Genomic DNA, 25,839 nt, shown 5'->3' with positions numbered 1-25,839 from the left:
TTATTTCTAGTACATGTATTATTTTTTCACTTTCTCTCGTTTTTATGATAATTTTAATTTATATTTAAATTAAAAATGGAATAGATATGTGAAATAAGGAAATGCAATTCGAGGGCGATCTGCCAAGGAAAGTCCTCTTTCCTTGGCATATCGCACTTTCCATGGAAAACTGGTCTCGATTTAGGTGCTAACACATAAATCCCATAAAACACAAATTGGTCAATTGGTTAGGCGCGAACACGCGACCTGTTCCACTAGTGTTTAGTGGTTTTATCATAAACGTCTCCTCGCAGATGTACCTTGGCTGCCCCAAGTGATCTGTAAATCACGTCATATTTCCCTGATCATTTAACATTCACACGTATCAATTAGAACTAATTGAAATAATTTGAAATACGCTTTTAGTGTAAGCGATTATAATTTTGGTTATATTTAATTTACACATGAAAAAAAATTTTTAAAACGTCTCTCTTGCAGAAAAATCAGAGACATTTTAATTAGTACAAAAAAACTTGCGATAATATATGTACATTTTCCGATTGCAATAAATCTATGGAAAATATAATGTAATATTCTCTTTATTTATTAAAATTTCACAGGTAATTTTACAATTTTTTTTGTAAACAGTCTGCAGATGGGACCTGAATATATATGATATTGCCAAAATAAATGTATATCCATTGTATCTTTTATTTTCATTTGAAACAACTGACATCTCTATCATCATCATGATTAGTTAGTTAATTTATTTAATAATTTTAACTACTTTCATAACTTTTTCATCTAAAATAGTGTGATTTTTTTAAAAACATACAATTTTTGCAGTATCTTTTTTAAAGATAATGTTTCATTTTTCATATTAGTTTTGTATTGTAAAGTATTATTAATTAAAATCCATCCTTTATCAAAATAATTCTTATGGTAATAGCTACAAAATGACCTCCAATAAATTTACTTCTTGTTTCTATGTAGCTCTTATATGATTCTAAATTTTCTTGAATAGTTTTTTTTCATATTCTCTTCTTCAACATCAGAATAGTCTTTGTTCTACTTGAATTTTCACTTAAATATTTTGGTAGCTAGGAAATATTGTTGATACGGCATTTGACTTTAACTTTGGGATTTTTTGCAAGTATTTTTTTTTTTAGTTCACGTTTCACTACACACTTATCTTTTCTGATATTCTCTTCTACAAAATGCTTGATGTACACAATAGGATTCTTTACCGCACTAAAATCTGTAGAAAGCTTTTTCGACCACCAAAAGATCTCTTCAGCTGGGTAACATTAAAATTTTAGTTTCATCTAGTGACAAATTAACTCTCAAACGGGCCCTGCACTAGCTTTTGTATTTCATTAAACTGTTTCCTTATTTTTTCTTTTGTATGACTATATTATTTTTCTTTAAAATATATTTATTTTCTCATTTATATCGTTTACAGTATTGAGAATTTCTAATTCTTCACCGGGCCCTTGAAATTTAATGACCAATTCAATTGTCTTTTTTGTCTTGGTCATAATCCACCACTGGTTTTACCGATTCTACCTGTTTGCAACAGAAAACTATGCTGAATGTCTTCATTTACAACGACCAAAAATTAAACTTTTCGCTCTTATAGTGTATACAATTGTTCTAAATACAAAAAAAAATTAACAATAGACCACCATTTACTTTCTCATTTTTATTAATTTATAAACTGTACAAACTGCAAATGATAAAATCAAGTAACCAATCAGTACGTAACCTACAAAGTAAGCATTTTTGAGAAGCTTCGGTATAAAGGTAATGGTTTTAGCAGACGTAGGAACGAAACAATTCGTTCCAATTGTTGAAAACGTTAAGAAAAGAACGTACATACTATCAATTAATGTCAACTCGTTACAATTATAAGCGATAAGAGTTGCACCTAGAAAAAAATATATAATAAATAGTACCACCGACAAAATGGCTGCAACGATCAATATTTCCGGTTTCTTCTTTCTTGCACTTTGAATTTTTCGGGTTTTCTTGATTTCGGGTTCGATTTTCTTGATCCTGAAAAAATAACATTTCGAACTGAAGAGCCAGAGCCATGCTGATGACATACCTTCTCCGACAATTATTATCCAGATTATCATTAAAGGTATTCCTATGGCGGCGAAAACTATGGACACACCTTTCCCCCAAGTGGTGTAAGGTGATGAATCGAAGGAACCTAACGAAAGAATAAGACTGCATCATAAAATTAATTTATGCAATATCAGAATCGAAGTTAATTTCATTTTAATAAAGCTTTAACATATCAAATTATAAGTTATTTCGTAATTCGCATTAGTTAACTCATTTTTGGACCACCCTGTATCTTCATAAACACTGCCTTATATACGTATATAATGCAAAATATATATACACACATATTATTCTATACATGCACATTATATACATAAACACACGATGCATATAATATACATATACAGTATATATCGAATACAATACGTTGTATTTATATACACATGGGCAATGTTTGTATATAAATATATATCAGTGTTTTTCAACCTTTTTTCTCACAGCATATACGCAGCTCTTATGAAAATGACCAGTGACATGTGACCCTAAAGTATAATATATAACAGGCCTTCCCTCTCCATCAAATAATGATACATGCAAAAATATGAGATCTTAAGCTACAGACTCATAACGCGAGGCCCTATAGAGTGACAGAAAACTCAATTAATTGTGTTGTATTTTTAACATTATTCTTAAAAATGTTAAATTCCGGTTAACCGACAATTGGGCCATCCTGTATTTTCAATTAATGAAATACAGAACATGATTGTATTTATCGATCATCTGATAAAGATGGCACACGTAAAATTCGTTAATTATTTTAAGAAAAACAAAGAAAATTTGAAAATGATGAATCACGACCATCAATTCGATCCGTACAATCGATCCAGTGTGTGCCAGTAATATTGCACATGGAAGTATTTAGAGCGTTTATTATAGATTCATATCATGATTCAAGTTGAAGCACTATGAAATAATTCTCATACATTTATATCGTGCTTCAAAAGCCACGAATAACTCTTATCTAAAGTACAGAGTAATTCCTTGTGGCTCTAGAAGCACAATACAAATGTACGAGTTCCTCATAGAGCTATAAAGAAATCTTCTAATAACTTCTATCATGAATTAAGAGATATTCTTTCACACAATTCCTCATAGGTTATGAGGAATTGTGTGAAAGAATATCTCTTTTCCTCAAATTATAATAGAGCACAGTTATGAGGAATTGCATAAAGAACTAGGATTTAAAAATTATTTCAAAATTCAGGAAAGGATTTATAAAGTCGACATCTTACGCTATTAAAAGATACATAATCTTTCTATAAATGTATGGATAATTAAAATAATGGATTTAGTCTTCCGTTTTGATTTAATTTCTGTCACATGAAAAGTATTCAGAAAAATCAATGGTCTCATTTATATTAATAGCACGACATCTAAGAAATTAATAACATTTCTCAGAATTATAATAAATATATAACTACAACGAGCATTTATTTATTGTGACATCGTCACAATGCTGGGCTGCAATTTTTAATACCATATTTTTAATTTAAAATATATGCTCTTCACCACAAATTAATAGCAGCTTGCCTCTGCACATCATAATTAAGTCGTGCCTATCATCTAACACCTATCAGAGGAAAATTTTGAATTGAAATAACGTGACTTTCGGCTGTTTCCATCAGTGGTTTCTATAGTTAATTAAATCTAGGTCTTATTCCCCTAAGGTTTCTACATCTGGTCTGGTCTTTCATCTATCTAACTCCATTCTCGAGATTATGGACAGGCAACGGACGACAGTAAGAATTTACAAGTCTATAACATTTTCAAATTGCAGCCCAACAACTAAAACTTTAATTTAAAAATTAAATTCTTTGAAAAAAAGGAACCAAAAGTCGTTTAAATTGAATGCAATAAAGAGTAACTTCAAGAGTTTCGTTACGATGTTTGCATCTCTTCTTGTAAAATTAAGGTTTACTTTGGTTCCTTTCTTCATATTTAGATTTAAAAAAAAAAATGGATCTTACCTGTAGCAGTCATTAAATATATTGAGAAGAAAGCAGAGTTTTTAAAGTTCCATGTATCTTTCTCGGATTTTAAGTGTGAAGTTGAGCCATAGATTTCCATGAGATCGCGATAATAGATATCTAAGGAATGATATATCGTCCTCAGCCATATTTCCTCATGAGGTACTACTAATCTGAGTTGAGTAGCTAGAATTATTGCCGTGTCGTTTTTCAACCTCAACATACGATGTTCCCTTTCGTTCATTTGAGGAGATTCTAAAAGATGAAAGAAGAGTCCACCGCAGCAAACATACACAAAAACCAAAAGGGTGGAACCAACGATAACTGTCAGATCCTTACACAGATTTCTCTTTGTTTTGGTTTTCTTTGTTTTCCTTCGTGTTGATGTCCTCGAGGGTGGTTGTTGTGGGTTCGGTTCTTCGCCATCCTTCTCGGATACAGTTTTTGATTCGGGTTTTGCTTCTTTGCCACCATTTTCAGTCGCTGTTTTTGTTATAGAATACACACTGTTGGCTTCGGGTTCGGACATATTTTTCGAATTAGTTCTACTCCCTCATTATATCGTAAAGCTGCGCATGTATATCACGTGTGCCCCTATTATTTTTGTTGTCTGGTGAATCACGCAATGCATAGTTACAAGCGAGTGTAAGATCTTTTACTAAAGTAATCGATGAGGAGTGTTTACTACGCTAAAAGTTATTGTCATTTCTTCTTCTGCGTTACATAATCTTTCAAAAATGTAGGACACACGCCATATGTTTGCTAGGATGCAGAATAAGCTTCAAGAGATCTAGAGATAGATACGTTCTTAGAAGTGAGGGATGTTTGTTTACAAAACGAGGTCATTGATTGACCCGAATGAGATGAAAAAAACAAATATTAAACGTAAACGAAGCAACATTTTCTCATTTGCATACATTCGTGACTCGAGAGATAAAATTAAAAACGATTAAATTGATAAGGTAAAGTGCTTTCTCTGTTCATCAATAACTAGTGAGTGAGAGCAGTTTTATCTCTTGTGCCAAATTTAAAGAAGTTTTTGTGATAAAACAATGAAATTATACATTCTAATTGCTCGAATTTCAGTTTAAATGCTTAAAAATATGTAGTAAAAGACTAATAAAATGAAATAAATGTAAATATGTGCAGTAAAAGTGTCTTAAAAGTATAGTAAATAGGAATAAAAGATGCAACATAGCAAAGTAAAAGTATACTATATATATTTCATTTTTTTTTAAAAAAAGCATACAAAATAACCTTCAAACGACAGTTATCTGCATACAACGTCCAATCTTTATGTCTCATCAGTGTTCCTTGTTCAGAGATTTAACCATATTTAATATCTGTTGCATAAATTTATTAAAGAACAGTTAAAACCAGTTTGAAACAGCTTACATTATTATTACGTTTAATTCATTTGCTTCATTAAAAGCAATAAAATCACAAATAAAACATGTAATTATTCCAAACAAGCTCAGTTAACTGACTTCTAAGCCATTCTATATATTAAAAATATAAAATTGCATTAAATTATAGGAGAATTAATTCTTTCCTTATCCTAATTTATTATGTTTATATTTTTCCTGGACCTAATTCCTAAATTTTGATGAGAGGATTATTAAACACAATGATACATTTTTGCTACAATACAACACTATAAAAATTTTATAATCTGAATTAAGTGTAACTTATCTGATTAACAAAACTGATTAGAAAACTATTAACTTATGCAAATATAAATCTCATTTTAAATTTTCAGTATAAAAATTCTAATTTAATAAAATGTATGGCAATACGCCAACTTCATCTCATTGAACCGCAATTTGAAAAAATTGTATACCTATAAAGTCCCTACCTGGTCTCGTCTTTCATCTATCTAACTCTGTTCTGGAGATTAAGAGAAAACAGACGGACAGACAACAATGGCAATTTATAAATCTACAATTTTTTCAAATTGCAGCCTGGCATTGTGATAGACCGCATTGCCAATCTTTTACATTAGTATTCAAGATAATTATCTAAATAGAATTCTCACACAGTATTTATAATAGAAATTTTAATTTTTATTTAGTAGTTTCAAATAATGAATTTTTTATATATATATATTTAATCCCGGATATTGCTATTGTAGAAGGTTAATGCTCTCTTTGGAAAATTTTTTTATAAGTAAAAATCTGAAAGTAAAATACATATCTGAATTATTTATATAAGATAAATTAGATAAGCTTAATATTAAAAAAAATATATTTGGTTAAAATATGTAAACATTTATGAATCAATATTAAAGTTGAATGAATAATTTTATAATTTATCTTAGAAGGAAACCTAAAATTCATCAATAAAAATCAGTGGTACATTAAAAATATGGCACCCCTAGGCCCACAATATACAGGGGTCGTATTCTGGTCATTGTCTCTGGTCTCTCGTCTCTCACAAGCTGGTCGCTGATTGGTTAATCATTTCGATTAGCCAATCAGCGACCGGCGTGTGAGAGACAAGAGACCAGAGATGGTGACCAGAATATGGCTCCAGGCTCTCCCAAACTCATAGTGCCACTTTCACACTTAATGATTCCATTTCATAATTTTAATTCTGAAATAATTTTTACATGTTTATAAATATCAAAAGGGCAATGGGAACTGCTATCGATACCTCTCTATTCATGCAAAAAACATTCATATTTTTTAATAATACTCAATTGACATGTCTTATTTTGTCCCTACTTAAGCTTTTAATTTGCACTAATTCCTTTATGAATTGTTTCTACATAACAACATACAATGAAAAAATAATTTATTATTATTTTGAATTTTTGTGTCCCTAAATTCTTGTGTCTATGGGCCTAATGGGAAAAATTTCCCATTAGGAAAACCTGCCACTGATAAAAATAAAATAAAGATGAATAGACATTGTATATTCTCAACTGAATTAATCAATACATCTTTAACAGTGGGTAAAATTTAAAAGAACACTAGCATTTCTGATGCTGTTACAGAGTCATCTTCAGGCATGCACAATTGAAAGTGGAATGTCAATGAAAGTAAGGAAGGAAAATGGGATAGAATAAACACTACTGATGTCACATACCACTGTGCAACACTGCATCAACATTCACTGTCGTAGTCCACCTCCCCACTTGTTTACTCTATCCCAACCTTCTCCTTTTCTGGCACTGGCTTTCCACTTTCAACTGTCTACATCTAAAAATGGCCACTTAACAGAGTCAAAAATGTTAGCATTCTTTAAACTTTACCCACTGCTAATTAATTAAGAGTACATGGATTAATTCAACTGAATAAAAATGAAATTAAATATTATTTTCTAAGATCAAACAAAATTTCTGATTACATAACATATGATAATTACCAAATTTAGATTTAATGTTTAACAATATTGAAAATTTGCACACTGCCAACATCTTCACTAAACATTTTCTCAATTCTTTGGCGAGATACCTCTTCTAATTCCTGTCTACTGAGAATAGTACGAACGCATGACATTGATTGTTGAATATCTGGCTTGTCTTCCCTATAAGAAAGGTGTAAGATTTATGATTATTACATATTTGCTGATATTTTAAAGCAGGGATGAGGAGTTAGTATGCAAAACTCTGACTCCAACTCTAGCTGCCATTTCTAAATTTCTACCTCTGACACCTTCATAAAAGATCAATATGCATTAATGATAAATGATACCATGTTTCATCACTACTCACAAACCATCTGGCTACATTTCAGACTTACATTTAAGTGTAACTGAATAGTTTAATTATACAGGAAATATTGAGGTTAGAGAGTTGATACATATTTACTGATTCCAACTCATTCAAAATTGCTTTCAACTCCAACTCAGCCCTGTATTAAGCATTTAGAAACTCACTGTGGTAAAGCCGGTACATCAAATTCTTGATGAAAGGAATCTTCGATATCATCAATTGCTGGGTTCAAAACTGGAATAGTACTTGCAGGTATTCCAGAGAATGATAAACTTGATACAGAAGGCCGAATTTTTGGGGGCTTTTTATCAGCCATTTTACCCATTATACTATCTGGATCCTATTAAGATTTATATAATGTATAATTTAGTTTATACTTGAAAATTATATGCAATTAAGATTGCTAAAATCTTAAGAATTTTACCTTAACTTTCAAATATTGATGATAGAGGATGAGTTCACTGATCCAGTTTTCTAGAATGGATAAATATTTTAAGATATTATCATTAGTAACCCCATCACTACCTCCTAAAAGAGTAGTCAATGCTTGGTCATTGCATCCACTTTCACGGAAGAGATTAATTAATCCTTGCTTTAACATATCAAGACTTCTTTTGCACAACTTAAGCTTTTCTTCTGTGCTGCTTGTAGTGTCTGATAATAATTTTAATCTATTCTGCAATGATATCAGTTTATATCTTATTCTTCAAATTAAATTCAATATATCAGCAAAATGGAATATTTACCTCAAGTTTATTAATTGTAACATCATGTTGTTGTTGCTGTCTTTCATCCTCTCTACGTAAAGCTTCTAAATTTTCTTTGATTGATTCTATCTTTTCTAAAATATGTTCATTCTGATCCCTTAATTCATTTATAAATTTAAATAATTTGAAATTTTCTTCTTCAGTCTGAACAAAATCTTTTGCTATATTATTGATATCGTTATCATGAGCAGCCTCTTTAATACGCTCAAATGCTTTATTATAATAATGCAAAAGTTCTTTGGTGTTCTCTTCTCCTTTATCCCTTCTATTAACAGATAAAAATTAAAAAATATAATATTTGTAATTAAATCTCTATATGCAAGTTTTACATAAACACTTTAAAAGTTAATACAAAGGATAATAAAGTTAAACTAGAAACTGATAGCTCAGTGCCAAGACAACAATTGGTATGATACTCAGTGCCAAGACAAATATGGTATGATACTAATTCACGAATAAGTTTCTATATAAACTTCAATAAATATAAATTAATAATTAAATGTGTAACATATGTTAAAATAAATTTATTTTTTTGAATAATATATTTCCAATAATGAGTCAAAAAACATTCTTAAATGATAAACAATTTCATATTCCACTGTTACATTAGTTCTTCATTATGATACTTTGTGCTTCTGTATAATGTTTAATACAGAAATAATTATAAAATCATAAATATTACATGTTAAAATATAATAAATTACAAAATTAATTGCATCATTTTTGAATAAATTCAACACTTATTTGTCAAAACCAGATGGCAAAAGTAATAAAGGCCTGCTGTCCTAGCTGATCTTGATTAGAGCCAGATCAAAACGATCAAAAATTTTCATGAGTGGTTCCAACCTGTTATGTTATTCTCACTGTACAACTACATTCATTATGGGTCTGGCCAAACCCTTGGTTTGGCAGACCTGTAATGGAAAAATGGCCCTCTTAGAACCTGAAAAGCAGATGGAGTTAGAAACAAAACACTTACTTGTCCATTGATTCTTTAACTTCTGTCCTTGGCTTTTGTTTTTGGATCATAAAAGTTGATAGATCTTTTTGAAATTTTAGAAGCTTCGTAAATTCTTTAATTTTTTGAGAATTCTGATAGAATTCCAACTGACTTGTTTCTTCTAAAGTTTGTAAATGATTTCTAATTTCCTCCCTAGAAAATCATTTTGTAATTTCAATTTAAATTCAACATTTTTAAAATAGAAAAAAATAGTCCAAAATACCTTTGATCATAAATTGTTTTTGCATCTTTACATAAATTTTGTATTTTCGTTTTTCTTTTAATTAAAATTCTACTATAATGAGCAAAGACGTGATTCAAATTGAATCTTAACTTTAACAAAAGAGTAATGTAATCCCTCAAATTCTTATTATTATTTACCATAATATTATGTTTCACAGTCATCTGTAAAAATAATAATTTAAAATTTTAATGCCTTAGTATAGCTCAGTTTCTCCTATCATTCTATATGCAAGAAAAGTTTCTAATTAATGGCTAATTAATGGAGTGTAATGAGTTATGGAAGTGAGTTGTGAACTTTAAAAGAAAACAAAATGAAGAATAGGATATTTAAGATATAGCATTATACAAAAATAGAAAGCAAAAGGCTTTGTGAATGAGATAACAACTGAAGAGATATAAAGAAGAATGAGTGAAGAGATACAGCTTAAAGTAAACTTGATAGTATGCCACAATAGAAAAAGTCACTCATGTTTGCTGTATAGTCTTATAATTATGCAGAGTAAGCAGATTATGTAGGGCAGTGGTGTCCAAACTACAGCCACTGGATCAAATCCAGCTCACGGCACACATTAATCTTACCCACAAAAATATTTGACACATCACTTATAAATGACAGAAATAAGCTCACCTCTAGCATGTATGAAATATACAAAATATTTGTGACCAGCCCAGAACCATATTTAGACTTTTATCATTGAGGGGCATGTTGAAACATAGATGCTAATTTTACCAACAGATATCTATTGCTGATATTGATAGTTCATATAAAGTACAGTATGCCAAAAATATACAGTACTGAAACTTGTCTTTTCATATTGTTCATCTTTTCATTTCAGTACTATATATTTTGGCACCTATTGTACCAGTCAAGAAGATCAGCACTCTGCAATCTTCTCATCCCTCATGCCTCTTCTTTATATCAATATTTTTGTATTTCACTTATTCCAAAGAAAATTTATCATCACGTCTTGGTGTTTTAATGATATGACTTTGTCAACTATTCAGTAGAATTTGCCAATATTGGAGAGGCAAAATACCTCCTCAAATCCCCCAGTAGCTTTTTCTCTGGGCCTGAATACTTATACCTACATACAATTTGTTCCACAAATAAAAAGTTTGAGCACAATCAATGAAAGATAACTAAATGTTATCTAACTATTAAAAGTATGATTGAATAACATCTATATAAAAATATGAAGATATTAAGAAATAGTTACAGCATCAGCCTAAAACTCTGGGGAGTAAAATCCAGGTGATCGAAAAATAACAGGAATTTTTCATGGGAGATTTGTCCAGCCCTGTCCCTTACCACTTGACAACCCTGATACAGGCTTGGCCAAACCCACAATGTCTATGAAAAAATACTCTAGTGCCTCCAGAGTAGAAAGAACCAAAAATTAAAATAAAATATAGTGAATAAATTATATTGTCTTATCATTAATATTATGTTTATTCTGAATATTTAATGTATGTATAGAGTATGTTAAAAAAAATACTGTAAATTTACTTTAAAATTATCAAAAACAATAAATTTTGTGAGATGTTCTGCCATGAAACATTTCATCTTTGGTTATTTTGAACTACATTTACCATTTGAAGAAATTAATTTAGAAGTTCTAAAAAGAAATAAGTATAAAAATGATATAACAGAATAAACAAATGCAGTATACAAGATAAACAAATGCAATAGCTTTAGCAATACATGAAAATTTGAATATTGCTAAAGTTTTCAACCCAGTTAATGCGTCATCTTCAAGAAAAATAAATATTGCCTGAAGATGACTGATCAGTCATATCAAAAACATTATCAATATACAGTATAAAGTTTTATATGCTGCTAAAGGTTGTATGTCTATTTATCTTGTAAAAGAATAAATCTATAACTCTTTTATTATTTCCTAAATAAAATAACAAGAACTAGTAATACCTAGGGTTGTCAAGAGCTTGTATGAGTCCTAGATGTAGAGCAGCCCTGATAATGCTCAAGTAAGGCACTGATTTGTTAGATAATTTAACTTTGGTAAGTTATGAGATAATGAAGCATGTATTTTAATACTCATAATATGTATATATTATATCATTTTATTTACATGAAAAAAATTTTTTTTATATTACCTGATATAGTTTATTCTCCAGAATCCAAAGTTTTTTATGATTTGAGGTCTGGGGTATGATACTAATTCACGAATAAGTTTCTATATAAACTTCAATAAATATAAATTAATAATTAAATGTGTAACATATGTTAAAATAAATTTATTTTTTTGAATAATATATTTCCAAAAATGAGTCAAAAAACATTCTTAAATGATAAACAATTTCATATTCCACTGTTACATTAGTTCTTCATTATGATACTTTGTGCTTCTGTATAATGTTTAATACAGAAATAATTATAAAATCATAAATATTACATGTTAAAATATAATAAATTACAAAATTAATTGCATCATTTTTGAATAAATTCAACACTTATTTGTCAAAACCAGATGGCAAAAGTAATAAAGGCCTGCTGTCCTAGCTGATCTTGATTAGAGCCAGATCAAAACGATCAAAAATTTTCATGAGTGGTTCCAACCTGTTATGTTATTCTCACTGTACAACTACATTCATTATGGGTCTGGCCAAACCCTTGGTTTGGCAGACCTGTAATGGAAAAATGGCCCTCTTAGAACCTGAAAAGCAGATGGAGTTAGAAACAAAACACTTACTTGTCCATTGATTCTTTAACTTCTGTCCTTGGCTTTTGTTTTTGGGTCATAAAAGTTGATAGATCTTTTTGAAATTTTAGAAGCTTCGTAAATTCTTTAATTTTTTGAGAATTCTGATAGAATTCCAACTGACTTGTTTCTTCTAAAGTTTGTAAATGATTTCTAATTTCCTCCCTAGAAAATCATTTTGTAATTTCAATTTAAATTCAACATTTTTAAAATAGAAAAAAATAGTCCAAAATACCTTTGATCATAAATTGTTTTTGCATCTTTACATAAATTTTGTATTTTCGTTTTTCTTTTAATTAAAATTCTACTATAATGAGCAAAGACGTGATTCAAATTGAATCTTAACTTTAACAAAAGAGTAATGTAATCCCTCAAATTCTTATTATTATTTACCATAATATTATGTTTCACAGTCATCTGTAAAAATAATAATTTAAAATTTTAATGCCTTAGTATAGCTCAGTTTCTCCTATCATTCTATATGCAAGAAAAGTTTCTAATTAATGGCTAATTAATGGAGTGTAATGAGTTATGGAAGTGAGTTGTGAACTTTAAAAGAAAACAAAATGAAGAATAGGATATTTAAGATATAGCATTATACAAAAATAGAAAGCAAAAGGCTTTGTGAATGAGATAACAACTGAAGAGATATAAAGAAGAATGAGTGAAGAGATACAGCTTAAAGTAAACTTGATAGTATGCCACAATAGAAAAAGTCACTCATGTTTGCTGTATAGTCTTATAATTATGCAGAGTAAGCAGATTATGTAGGGCAGTGGTGTCCAAACTACAGCCACTGGATCAAATCCAGCTCACGGCACACATTAATCTTTCCCACAAAAATATTTGACACATCACTTATAAATGACAGAAATAAGCTCACCTCTAGCATGTATGAAATATACAAAATATTTGTGACCAGCCCAGAACCATATTTAGACTTTTATCATTGAGGGGCATGTTGAAACATAGATGCTAATTTTACCAACAGATATCTATTGCTGATATTGATAGTTCATATAAAGTACAGTATGCCAAAAATATACAGTACTGAAACTTGTCTTTTCATATTGTTCATCTTTTCATTTCAGTACTATATATTTTGGCACCTATTGTACCAGTCAAGAAGATCAGCACTCTGCAATCTTCTCATCCCTCATGCCTCTTCTTTATATCAATATTTTTGTATTTCACTTATTCCAAAGAAAATTTATCATCACGTCTTGGTGTTTTAATGATATGACTTTGTCAACTATTCAGTAGAATTTGCCAATATTGGAGAGGCAAAATACCTCCTCAAATCCCCCAGTAGCTTTTTCTCTGGGCCTGAATACTTATACCTACATACAATTTGTTCCACAAATAAAAAGTTTGAGCACAATCAATGAAAGATAACTAAATGTTATCTAACTATTAAAAGTATGATTGAATAACATCTATATAAAAATATGAAGATATTAAGAAATAGTTACAGCATCAGCCTAAAACTCTGGGGAGTAAAATCCAGGTGATCGAAAAATAACAGGAATTTTTCATGGGAGATTTGTCCAGCCCTGTCCCTTACCACTTGACAACCCTGATACAGGCTTGGCCAAACCCACAATGTCTATGAAAAAATACTCTAGTGCCTCCAGAGTAGAAAGAACCAAAAATTAAAATAAAATATAGTGAATAAATTATATTGTCTTATCATTAATATTATGTTTATTCTGAATATTTAATGTATGTATAGAGTATGTTAAAAAAAATACTGTAAATTTACTTTAAAATTATCAAAAACAATAAATTTTGTGAGATGTTCTGCCATGAAACATTTCATCTTTGGTTATTTTGAACTACATTTACCATTTGAAGAAATTAATTTAGAAGTTCTAAAAAGAAATAAGTATAAAAATGATATAACAGAATAAACAAATGCAGTATACAAGATAAACAAATGCAATAGCTTTAGCAATACATGAAAATTTGAATATTGCTAAAGTTTTCAACCCAGTTAATGCGTCATCTTCAAGAAAAATAAATATTGCCTGAAGATGACTGATCAGTCATATCAAAAACATTATCAATATACAGTATAAAGTTTTATATGCTGCTAAAGATTGTATGTCTATTTATCTTGTAAAAGAATAAATCTATAACTCTTTTATTATTTCCTAAATAAAATAACAAGAACTAGTAATACCTAGGGTTGTCAAGAGCTTGTATGAGTCCTAGATGTAGAGCAGCCCTGATAATGCTCAAGTAAGGCACTGATTTGTTAGATAATTTAACTTTGGTAAGTTATGAGATAATGAAGCATGTATTTTAATACTCATAATATGTATATATTATATCATTTTATTTACATGAAAAAAATTTTTTTTTATATTACCTGATATAGTTTATTCTCCAGAATCCAAAGTTTTTTATGATTTGAGGTCTGGGAAATATTTTTATTTGCATTGTATAGTTGAATTTGATAATGATGTATCTGCTTATCTATTTGTTTTATCTTTAAGAAAAAAAAAAAATAATTAATTAATTAATATAAACTGATACAATTAATTTTATAGATTATATTTCATAAATGTATAAAACAGTAAAAATTCATAATATAAAAATGAAGATTAGATAGTTTGTATATAATAATTAACAATACCAACTTTTAAGCATGTAAATGCAAGATCCTGAACTTTTGCCTATGACTTAAATTTTTGCATGTCTGAGGTCCTAAGGTCTTTATGTATTCCTGTGTGTCCAAGCTTTTAGGGCCTCTGACATGTACAGATATGCATATTGATACAATGTGATGCAGACTTTATATGTTATCTACACTTACATAAAAGGGATCTTGTAAATGCTTGCTGTTCACATAATCTAAAATCTCACTTACAGTAAAAATATATTGTTATTGGGATTAAATTTNGTGCGTTGCTTAGTGGTTGCGGTTTTAATTAATACAGCCGGATAAGTAAGTCAATAATATAACCCATTTCATTTGAAACGGACTATATTATTGGTTTGTTATCTATCTAAAAAAAACGTTATTATTAAAATATAATTTTAAAATTTTAATTTATAATTTATAATCGTTTGATATTCGGTCCCATAATTCACCCTAACGAGTTAATTTAATAAATTAAATTACTAATATTAAAAATTTATTTAATAAATAACTTAAAATATTATATTATTTTAAACGAAACTTATTTTAAAAATTATTTTATAATATAAATTCGATAAATTACATTTAGATGAAATTGATAACAATTTACGTCATCAATCAAATTTCGCAAGGAAACATGGGAAGATGGCGAGCTTCTGGAAGGTTATGACCTCTTGCTCCAGCAAGACTTTGCCATTATTTACAGTTTTTTCCAAGTAATTATTTATGCATATTTTCAAATTGCTTCCATTATATATTTGGGATGCATAATTTAATAGAAAATGATAAATATATATTATCTTTTGATTAATTATAGGTCATTAATCAACGTGAATACACGTACCTTTTGAATTGGGGGTACGTGGATTAATGGAAGAAATGGATGTAATTGAGATGATTTAAAATTCATTCGTATAATTTGAATGGTTTTTCTCCTATAATCTTAAATTTAATCAAATTTTCAAAAAAGAAATTACATTTTTATGAATAATTGTTGAGTTTATGGCATAAATTAATACCTCTATCCATTTAAATCCTTACAATATGGAGTTAAATTAAACTGCATTAGCTAGAAGTACAAGTTCAAGAGAGAGAAAGCACCAAAGTCTCCACTTGAATATGGTTAATTACAGGATTCAATCAAAATATATAGAGAATTTCAGTAGAAAAATGCCCTTAATATAACTCTATAATGCTTAAACAGTTGCCCCAATGGCGGTATCGTGTTTAACAATTCAGCCCACGCGACTGTGCCGGCTTCGAATAGCCCACTTGACTGTTCATGGAATATTTGATGTAATATAGTTTTAGGAGGTGTAGGGGCAAGCCCCCACTCGGGTGTTGAAGTGCAAGCGATAGCCAGCACCGAAGCACACACCTACGTGTGAAGCGTATAGGATAGTGGTAGACTGATGTATATTAAAAACTGACCTTCAGAAATGAATATCACGCCAAGGGTCGACAATTGTGGAGGTGGTGTGATTTATGTAAAAAATACAAAAGAAAACATCTATTTCACTAAAAAGGTAGTGAAAACAACTGGCACCCCATTAACGGAGGTGCCACCATTGTGGCTACTTAGGTGAATATTTACCATCTAAACAACAGACAACAGTATCTAAGCAGGTCTGTGGCAGTCCAAAAAATGGTATCACTTGGTAGAGCTTGGTGTACATAATGGTTTTCTAAAGTGTATTTCCTGTTGAGATATGATTCTTGCAGTTTTTCAATTTGTAGCATAGATTCTTGAGTAACTTTAACAAATACTAAAGGTTAGTTCACACTGAGCGAATAGCAAAAGTGAATGAGAAAAGCGATTTTGATTCTTCTGGCAAAATTGATCTGCACAACCAAAAGTGAAAAGCTATTGCGAATTTTAAGTAGACAATCATTTTCAAGCGAGAGAAAATTTTGTCTCCAAAAACAAAATGGCTGCTTCCAATATTTTGTTGTTAACCATGTTTGTTTATCTATTGAGAAAAGAAAATGATTCTGGGTGAGAGGAATACTTAAAAACTGCGAATTACAACATCTACTCTATTATGCGAGAAAGTTTCCGTAGCTATCTCAAAAACAGTGAGAACCATGCAACTATTAGTGGGAATATGATTAATAATGAAATTTTTTTGCTAGTGAAAAAGCTTGACGGTTCCAAACTTTGAAGTGATTGGCAAAATGGTAAAATTGGCTGGTAATGACGTCGTGTCTGACATGTTATTCGCTCTGTTTTTCGCTTTAGCCAGAGAATCGTGCTCAATGTGAACTAAGCTTAAATCGTTGCTCTTTGATTTTTTACTTCTAGCTTGAATCTACAGAATTGTTTTAGTATTGTGTTAAAATACACTTATCTTACATTGATTTACTTGCTATAAAAGCATCTGTCTCATTTCTCTGATAAAAATCTTCATTATACAGCCTCGCACTATATTTTGTTGTGTAGAAGTGTGAGCAAATGCAAGGGCAAAGTGAAATTAGTGAACCAATTTTTTAAAGTTTTTTTCTGAATCAAGTTTTATTGAATGATACCAAGTATAAATTTTAGATGATATATTCTTTTGTTTAGACATTTCATAGTAAATTTAATATTTGTATTTGGAACTATGGTTACATATAATTTTATTAAATGTTCACAAATGTTTAAAGTAAGAGGAATACTAACTTTGACTATTGATTCTGCATTTTGAATATAGATATCTAAAAGTGTCTTTCTATTGAAAATCCTATTTTAAAATGTTAGTTTACAGAAATATACTTCATTGAGATCTTACAATTAGCCATATTCAAGTAATTCTTCTTTTAACATACATTATGTATACTTTACATCATATAGCTAAGGGAGTTATGAATAAATAAATTCACACAACAATAACCTTGAAACCGCAAAAAAATTTACTAACTATGATATTTTTGGACTATGATATTGTAGAGTTATGAAATTTTTAAAACTGAAAGTACAAGTCCTCACTTTTATGTCATTTTATTATAATGTTGCAGAAGGACAAAAATACATTTTAAATAAATACAACCTCACCATAAACTGGAACTGTAGAGTTGCGAATCACACCTAAATTCAAACTATCCAGCAAAATACATTTGTAATTATTTACAATTGTTGGTATTATTATTTGTTGAATTTTCTTTTAAGCAGTAAAATTGATTCTTTGAGATGGGGAAATAATTACAAACATGATCCAATAAGAATAAATATTAATTGAATTCTATTTTGCTTATGTTATTTAGTGTATAGTAAACTGAAGTGCCAAAAAATTAAGAGACATTACCTAGTAACATTTAGCTCCACCTTGAGCTTGAATAATGGTTTCTATAGGACAATGACAGACTCTATTAGGTGTCTAATTGTTGCACAGTTATTTCATGACATGTTCAATGGCTTTCCATAATTCAGTTTCACTTGTTGGATAGTTCTGCAAGGCATTGACATTGATTGGCATTTGCACAATGTCCCATAGATGCTCAATGGGGTTCAAGTCTGGCAATCAAGGCAGCAGCTGAAAAACTGTCAAGTGTTCCTTGAACTATTCTTGTACCACCTGCACCCTGTAAGGAGTAGCATTATCCTGCTGGTACAAACCATCACTGTCAGGAAACATACAAGTATAAATGTCTGCTAGAAGATCAGTGTATGTCACACCTGTTAAAGTCAACTGCAGTTTTACCATTGGTCCCTGTTCACACCACCAGAATGCACTCCAAATCAGCCACCAGCTTGCATGACATCTTGCTGACATGATGGATTCATGGCTTCACGTGGTTGTCACCACACAAACAACTGTCGGCTTAAAAGACCTGAAAACAAGATTCATCTGACCACACAACATAGCACCAGTCATCTACTGTCCAATTTCGATGTTCTCTGTCCAGGTGAGGCACATTGCCTAATCCCTGGGTGTTAGTAGTATTATGTTTGTTCCACAAATTCCACTTACTGAAAAATTGTGAATGGTGTGCATTTTATTATATTATCTATTCCAGTTTTAGTTTTGCACTTTAGCATATATGGAAATGCCAGCCAAGATATACAAGAAATCTGTGTTACTATGAACAAAAGTGAGAGTTAAACTGAAATTCTTTCAGGAATGTAAACTCAATCAGGTCTTCCTATGTTTATATAGAGGATTACACTACCTAACAGATGTGAATCTCTCCTACCTAAGCTGAGGTACCTGAATGGGTCAACAATTACCAAATCTCAAAGAATATAGTGTACATTGTACAGTGTGTTGACTGTTGATGGGTTTAGCAGCACCTGTGTTGAAGTCTGATATGATTTGACTCAGTTGTCCTTTGTTGCATGGTTACTTACCTGATTAACCACCAGCAGTCAGATTCTTGTATCAGCTGTGAGCAACCACACTGTGCATGTGCTGCTGATGTCTGTCCTGAATTTAAGTATTTCCAGTAAACCCTTGAAATTGTTGCACAAGAAAATCCAAGAATCCCATTGACCATCTAGCAGATAGTAACCCATTCTTCTTGCTCCAACAGTTGTACATAACCCATTGCTACTTTAACCAAGCTCACACATAACTGATAAGTATCGTACTATGGCATCATGTGCAAATGTTCCAGCTCAATGCATTTCTCCCGTGGATAGGAGGTAACAACATTGCATGTGCTGCTGTCTCAATTTTTTTTGGCATGTCAGTTTATAATTGGTTTTGTTATATGTCATTTTGCTTATTGTCACAGTTTCCAAGAACTTCTTAATGACATTAAGTGTGGATCTCTCAATATCATTAATGTGGAGGTTGAAAAAACAATAACCCTCGTAGTTAGATTTTGCTTTTAATCATTTCCATATTTTCTTACTAAATGTTTTCTTAAATAATAATGATAAATTAAATGTAATGAAGATAGAAAGGATGAAATTTGTACTATAGTTTTTTGTTGTCTTCATCTATATCTGCTACTTGATTAGCTTTTCTAGTAACTACAGTGCTATTGTGAAGTTGCTCCACAGTGGGTAGGGAAAAGGGAGGAGTTTTCAGAAACTGAGTAATGACACAAGCAGACCACACATTGAAAAAGTTAAACTAAGTTATGATGATACCATTTGCCTAGGCCACATGGATGTGGTCCACTGTAGAGAGACTTTATGATTGCAGTGTATATGGAGATGATTCTAGAAGTTAAGGCAGATATTACCATGCACTGTTCACCTATACATCTGTGCATTCATGTTTGTGCTTTCTAATCAAACTGCTGCATTCTTTTATTTTAAAATAGGATTTCCTCTCATTTTCCTACAAAAATTATTTTTGAAGAAGAAACAACTTATTTCATACCTTCTATTGCAAAAATTGGATACTCTTTTATTGTGAAATATTCAGATGAAGCAATCTTTTCCTAGAGTTAAACAGGAAAAGTGAGTAAATGTAAAAATTAAAACACAGTAGAAGTTTGTTAATCTGTCAAGTATGGGACTGAGATGTTGCCAGATCATCAAATGTTAGACACTGCTGCTCATTTTGTTCCAGTATAGACTGCTATATGTTTCTGATTTGTTTATGCCCACACTTTAATCAGTCTAAAGATGATAAAGTGCATGACTATACAGTGTTAGGAATGATTGAGAATCTTGCAAAAATGTTAATGAACATGTTATTACCTTAGGTTTTTAATGTACATTACCTCATGTCCAGATTCTGACTTGCAGAATACTAGCATATTAGGTTATTGAACATTTCTGGATTATTGGCTAGCTTTTAGAATGCCAGATAACTAGACATTCTAGATGAATGAACTTTTACTATATTAAAATTTTCTATTTTTCATCATTAGTGCCCAAGTTTATGTATCAGGTGTCCCAAATTTAACTTGACATTTCCCAGCTGAGGATAAAAATGAAATATATAGGCATGTTATTGTATAACTAACCAAATGGTTGTTGGATTATTTTCAATTTTACTCAAAAACATTAGCCTCCAATTTATAGTGTTTTGTGAAGAATTCTTTATTTATTTATTAACAGATGACAATAACAATGTCTTAATGAGTTTCTGTTGAGATAACAAAATCAAAAGAAGAGAATTTTTGAGGAGTTTCATGCTAAATGATTTTTATCTGCATTTCAATCAGAATGTTGTTTGAAATGAAATTACTTTTTCTGAAATATGACATCACAAATTATCATTGCTAAGGTGTGTTAAAACCAAACAACTGGTAAACAGCATAACGTTCTCACTGGATATGTGGTAAACAGCACACATCCAGTGAGAACCTTATAGGTTGTATAAAAAGTAAAGCAGAACTCCTCGAAATGTAAAAATGCACATATCTATAAGCCTTTTACCGGTGTGTGTCTCATCACACTATACAATAAAGTTACAAATGTTTTCAAACTGTTACGGTTCTTCATCAGGTAATGACCTCCCTAATGGAATGCGCTTCGATTCAAAGTTGTTATGAAATACGATCCAAAACGTTGTCCTGACCCAATGACATCATTACAGATTTGCATGCTATGCATGCTGTGTTCTATCTTAGAGTTTCCTCCTTGTAGTTAATGCAATTACTCTCTTTAATAGTGTTTAAGCATATATAGATTGCCTCCATTGCCTCGCTTGCATTAACTACAAGGAGGAAATTGCTCTATCCGCAGTCTGGCAGGCCCTACTGGATAAAACTCTAAGATAGAACATAGCATGCATAGTGTGCAAGTCCGTAATGACGTCATCGGGTTGGGACAACGTTCCGGATCATATTTCATAACAACTTTGAATTGAAGTGCATTCTGTTAGGGAAGTCGTTACATGAAGAACCATAACAGTTTGAAAATGTTTGTAACTTTATTGTATAGTGTGATGAGATGCACACCAGTAAAAGGCTTATAGATATGTGCATTTTTACAGTACTTCGGTGTAAATATTCTACCACTGTCTTCGAAATGTAGCTCAGATTATTTTAAAAAGGCCCAAAAAGTAGTAAATTACCCAAATATAGTAGTGTAGAACTTACAAATATCTCAATCTGCTACTTGTAGCCCAATCTTGCAATCTTGAAAATAAGCTGTATTTTATGAGATAGAGAAAAAAGAGTAGTCAATGTATAAGGTGACATCCAGAAATGTGTTACAGTAAAAGCAAAGTCATATTGAACAGATTACAGTTCTTGGTCTATTGTTCTCTTATAGCATGTAGGCACTTTGATCTAAACAAACGAGTTAACATACTCATACAACAGTTCGGACAGAATTTTCACTTCAAATTTTAAAGTAGCCATATTTTGAACTAACCAAATTCCTTATATTTTGTATTCCTTCTGGGGAAATCCCTATATTCCCAGTTGGGAAAAAAGTACAGTTATGAACTAACAGGATTTCAAACTATCTGAGTTTGAATTAATGAGGATTTCCTGTATATATACATACAGATTGCTGTAGATCAGGTTCCCAACCTTTTTCTTAGCCTTCATGTAGAAAATATTCCTTTCAATCAGCCTCTTAAAATTTTTGTTAATTTTCAAGACTGTGTGTAACATATCAAGTAAATTATTAAATCAGTTAACAAATTTCTCACATAATCATTATTATTCTTATTTGAAAATGTACAATAATTATCTGATTTTTTCCATTCCCCAATAAACCCTTGATTTCCATTGACTCCCAAGGGGTCTGTATCAACTCCATTTAGAATCCCTGATATAGATGCTTCAAATGTTAACTTTTGAGCATTAGATTTTGTAGTTGAGTTTGAATAAAATGTAGTGCCCTACATAAAATTATATCTAGAATGTTGTATTTTATTCAAACTTAATGCAATTTAGCATTCAAAAGATGAAATTTGAAGATTTGACTATAAATATGGACCTTTCAGAATTATTGATTTCATCGTTTTACATAACAATTTGAATCTTTGAACTTTATTAACTGTGATTTATTTATGTATTTACAAATATCGAACCTAAAATGAGCTAAGAAATCTGAAAAGTACTCAGCACATTGTTGGTAATGTATTTCTATGACTTGTCCGAGACTGCATTTCTTAACTAAATCCACTCAAACAAACCTTTACATNAGATAGTTTGTATATAATAATTAACAATACCAACTTTTAAGCATGTAAATGCAAGATCCTGAACTTTTGCCTATGACTTAAATTTTTGCATGTCTGAGGTCCTAAGGTCTTTATGTATTCATGTGTGTCCAAGCTTTTAGGGCCTCTGACATGTACAGATATGCATATTGATACAATGTGATGCAGACTTTATATGTTATCTACACTTACATAAAAGGGATCTTGTAAATGCTTGCTGTTCACATAATCTAAAATCTCACTTACAGTAAAAATATATTGTTATTGGGATTAAATTTTATACAATAATTAAATAACAATTTAAAGATAGTAGATAGGCAAAGCAATACACAAATACAGTTACCTTTATTAACATAAAATACATTTTCATACAACTTTTAATGTCATAAAGTTACAAAAATTCTCTACTTCTCAACCTTCTGACTTGCTGCATGAAAACATCTTTAACATTAATAAAGATAGAATGGTTAAAGTTTACCTTGGTAGCCCCAATGGCTGCGCTTCTGACTGTTCATGCTCCAACAGACTCCTCCCGGACGGGAGCCGCCGGCAGGCCACCGATTGTTTAACATCACTAGTTAGTGATTCACGGTAGTTCTTGAACAAAAGAAAAAAAGGAAACGTCTACTAAAAATGTAGTTAACCTAACCTAATCAAAGTGCCGCCATTGGGACTACCAAGGTAAACTTTAACCGATAGAACTACTATAATTAAACTTTTAATGCTTTGTTAAAAATAGCATCATTGAATCTATTAATTAGTTTGGATGTCATAAAGACAGAATATTTAATTGAATATCACTCAAAATTTAAACATACCTCTTCCTCAATCTTTTCAATCTTCTGAACCTCATCATTTGTTAACAATTTTAATTTGTCTTGATATTCTAAAAGTTCTGTAAATTCTACAGACCATTTCTCATTCTCTCTCAGAAAAATTTTACTTGTAGCTTTGTTTAAATTCAACTCCAATTCATTTCTTTCTTTCAATAAATCATTGATAATATGCCTAAAAGGAAATAAAATATTTTTAAAATACTATAATTTAATTTATTTTAATTTGTAAAGTAAATATCTCTTACTGCTGTTTATCCAATTGCACTTGGATTTTTGAATAAAATCCAATCCTTTTTGATTCATTCCAGCAATCCAATCTTTGCAATTTATCTAATTTTGCTTCTAGTTCTAATTCGCTATCTTCCGCTTTTACAGGATCCAGGATATTTAAAATCTTATTCCGATTCAACATTGAAGTACTAGAAAATTTCTTTGCAGATAGCATATTCATAATTGCTTGATTATCAATGGAAAAATAAATTATTAATAAATGTTTTAATTTTAAATAATATTAAAATAATTAAAATGATACTTTGTTATATTTAATACTATAAATTATCAGAATCTCTTAATGACAGCATATTAATGATTACTTGGTGAGATTGTATCATAACCAGGACCCAGGGACCAGGCACTCTTCTTATCTTTGTAAATACATAAGAGGCAAAGTTAAATAAGTATAGGAAAAACTTTAATGTGATAAATGTACTCATATANTTTCTATGATGAAATATCAGATTGGGCATTGGCCCCTTTGTTCTATGATATGGAATGTGCCCTTTGTCAGATGAAATTTTCATGCAGTAATTTAATTAAAAGGCTGTATCATTTCTAACAGAAGTAGTTTTTGAATATCAAATAAATGAAATAATGATTGAAATATTAAAAGATATGTCAATGATTAAAACTTAGAATTTATTATAAAAATTTAAACAGGCAAAACAAAATTTAGTAAATGTTATTGTTTGAGTCAGGAATAGTTCATTCTAGAATGTCCACAAACAAAATGGGATTTTTTTTTTTGAATACAGGTAATCCTTATTAAATCCTCACTTAATGAATTAGGTATGTTCCTTAAAATTTACACATTAACCAAACTCTTCATACCCTCTTTGGCACCATGTTATACCAAAAAAGAAAAAATTGTTTGTAATTAGTAAACTGCATTAATACAAAAACACACTAATCAAGATTAGCACTTTTCTTTTCTTTGCCTGTGCATCTCTTTATATTTAATTATAGCCTGTACATATAGCCCAAGAATTTGACATATCATTTGGCATGTTTATCAGATGTATTATCTGATTTTTTTTCCTACAAATCAAATTCGCATTCCAGGTTGGTTCATTCCGCACTAGAAGAAAAGATGATGATGATTCACACTCCTTAACAATACATATTGTATAATTTTCTTTGAATAAATGTTATACATGAAATATTTGAGTATTTTTTTAGCATGGAACGCATTATCGTATTTTACATTAATTTATTTGGAGAAAAATTGTTTCACGTTATGAATAAGATTCCAGAACGAATTATGCTCGTTAAGCGAGGCTCCACTGTATTATAATAAGCAAATTATACTTTTATGTCATCTTTTAGTACAATTGATTACAGAATAATTAAAATAATTTTTTTACGTCATTTAATTTTCAGTCGCAGTGCCAAATTATTATAGATGAAAAAATGGCAATTACTAAATGGTAACCTTATTTTACATTTAATTTCCTCTAAGAAAGAGTGACAATTTATAATAAAATCTACATAAATGTAAATATTATAAT

At 30.2% G+C, this 25,839-nt stretch overlaps 2 protein-coding genes across 2 annotated transcripts; both read right to left on the bottom strand.

Moving 5' to 3' along the window:
- Positions 1-1,667: 1,667 nt before the first annotated feature.
- LOC111624386 (TWiK family of potassium channels protein 18-like) lies at positions 1,668-5,300 on the bottom strand. Its single transcript, XM_023367218.1, has 2 exons — positions 4,077-5,300; positions 1,668-2,194 (listed from the first exon to the last, which is right to left on the bottom strand). The coding sequence occupies exons 1-2, from the start codon at positions 4,603-4,605 to the stop codon at positions 1,668-1,670; spliced, it is 1,056 nt and encodes a 351-aa protein (XP_023222986.1). The 5' UTR covers positions 4,606-5,300.
- Positions 5,301-6,171: 871 nt separating this feature from the next.
- LOC111624380 (coiled-coil domain-containing protein 63-like) lies at positions 6,172-24,693 on the bottom strand. The gene is made up of 11 exons (XM_023367205.1): positions 24,649-24,693; positions 24,301-24,511; positions 24,038-24,227; positions 14,893-15,012; positions 12,757-12,938; positions 12,513-12,686; positions 8,538-8,823; positions 8,216-8,467; positions 7,956-8,131; positions 7,443-7,604; positions 6,172-6,250 (listed from the first exon to the last, which is right to left on the bottom strand). Exons 2-10 carry the CDS (start codon positions 24,504-24,506, stop codon positions 7,454-7,456), a joined length of 1,737 nt encoding a protein of 578 aa, XP_023222973.1. The 5' UTR covers positions 24,507-24,511; positions 24,649-24,693; the 3' UTR covers positions 6,172-6,250; positions 7,443-7,453.
- Positions 24,694-25,839: the final 1,146 nt, after the last annotated feature.

Source organism: Centruroides sculpturatus, unplaced genomic scaffold (assembly GCF_000671375.1).
Source record: "Centruroides sculpturatus isolate CEXI.00-Female unplaced genomic scaffold, Cexi_2.0 scaffold264, whole genome shotgun sequence".
Classification (NCBI taxonomy): Eukaryota; Metazoa; Arthropoda; class Arachnida; order Scorpiones; family Buthidae; genus Centruroides; species Centruroides sculpturatus.
This window is presented reverse-complemented; position numbering and strand designations above follow the sequence as displayed.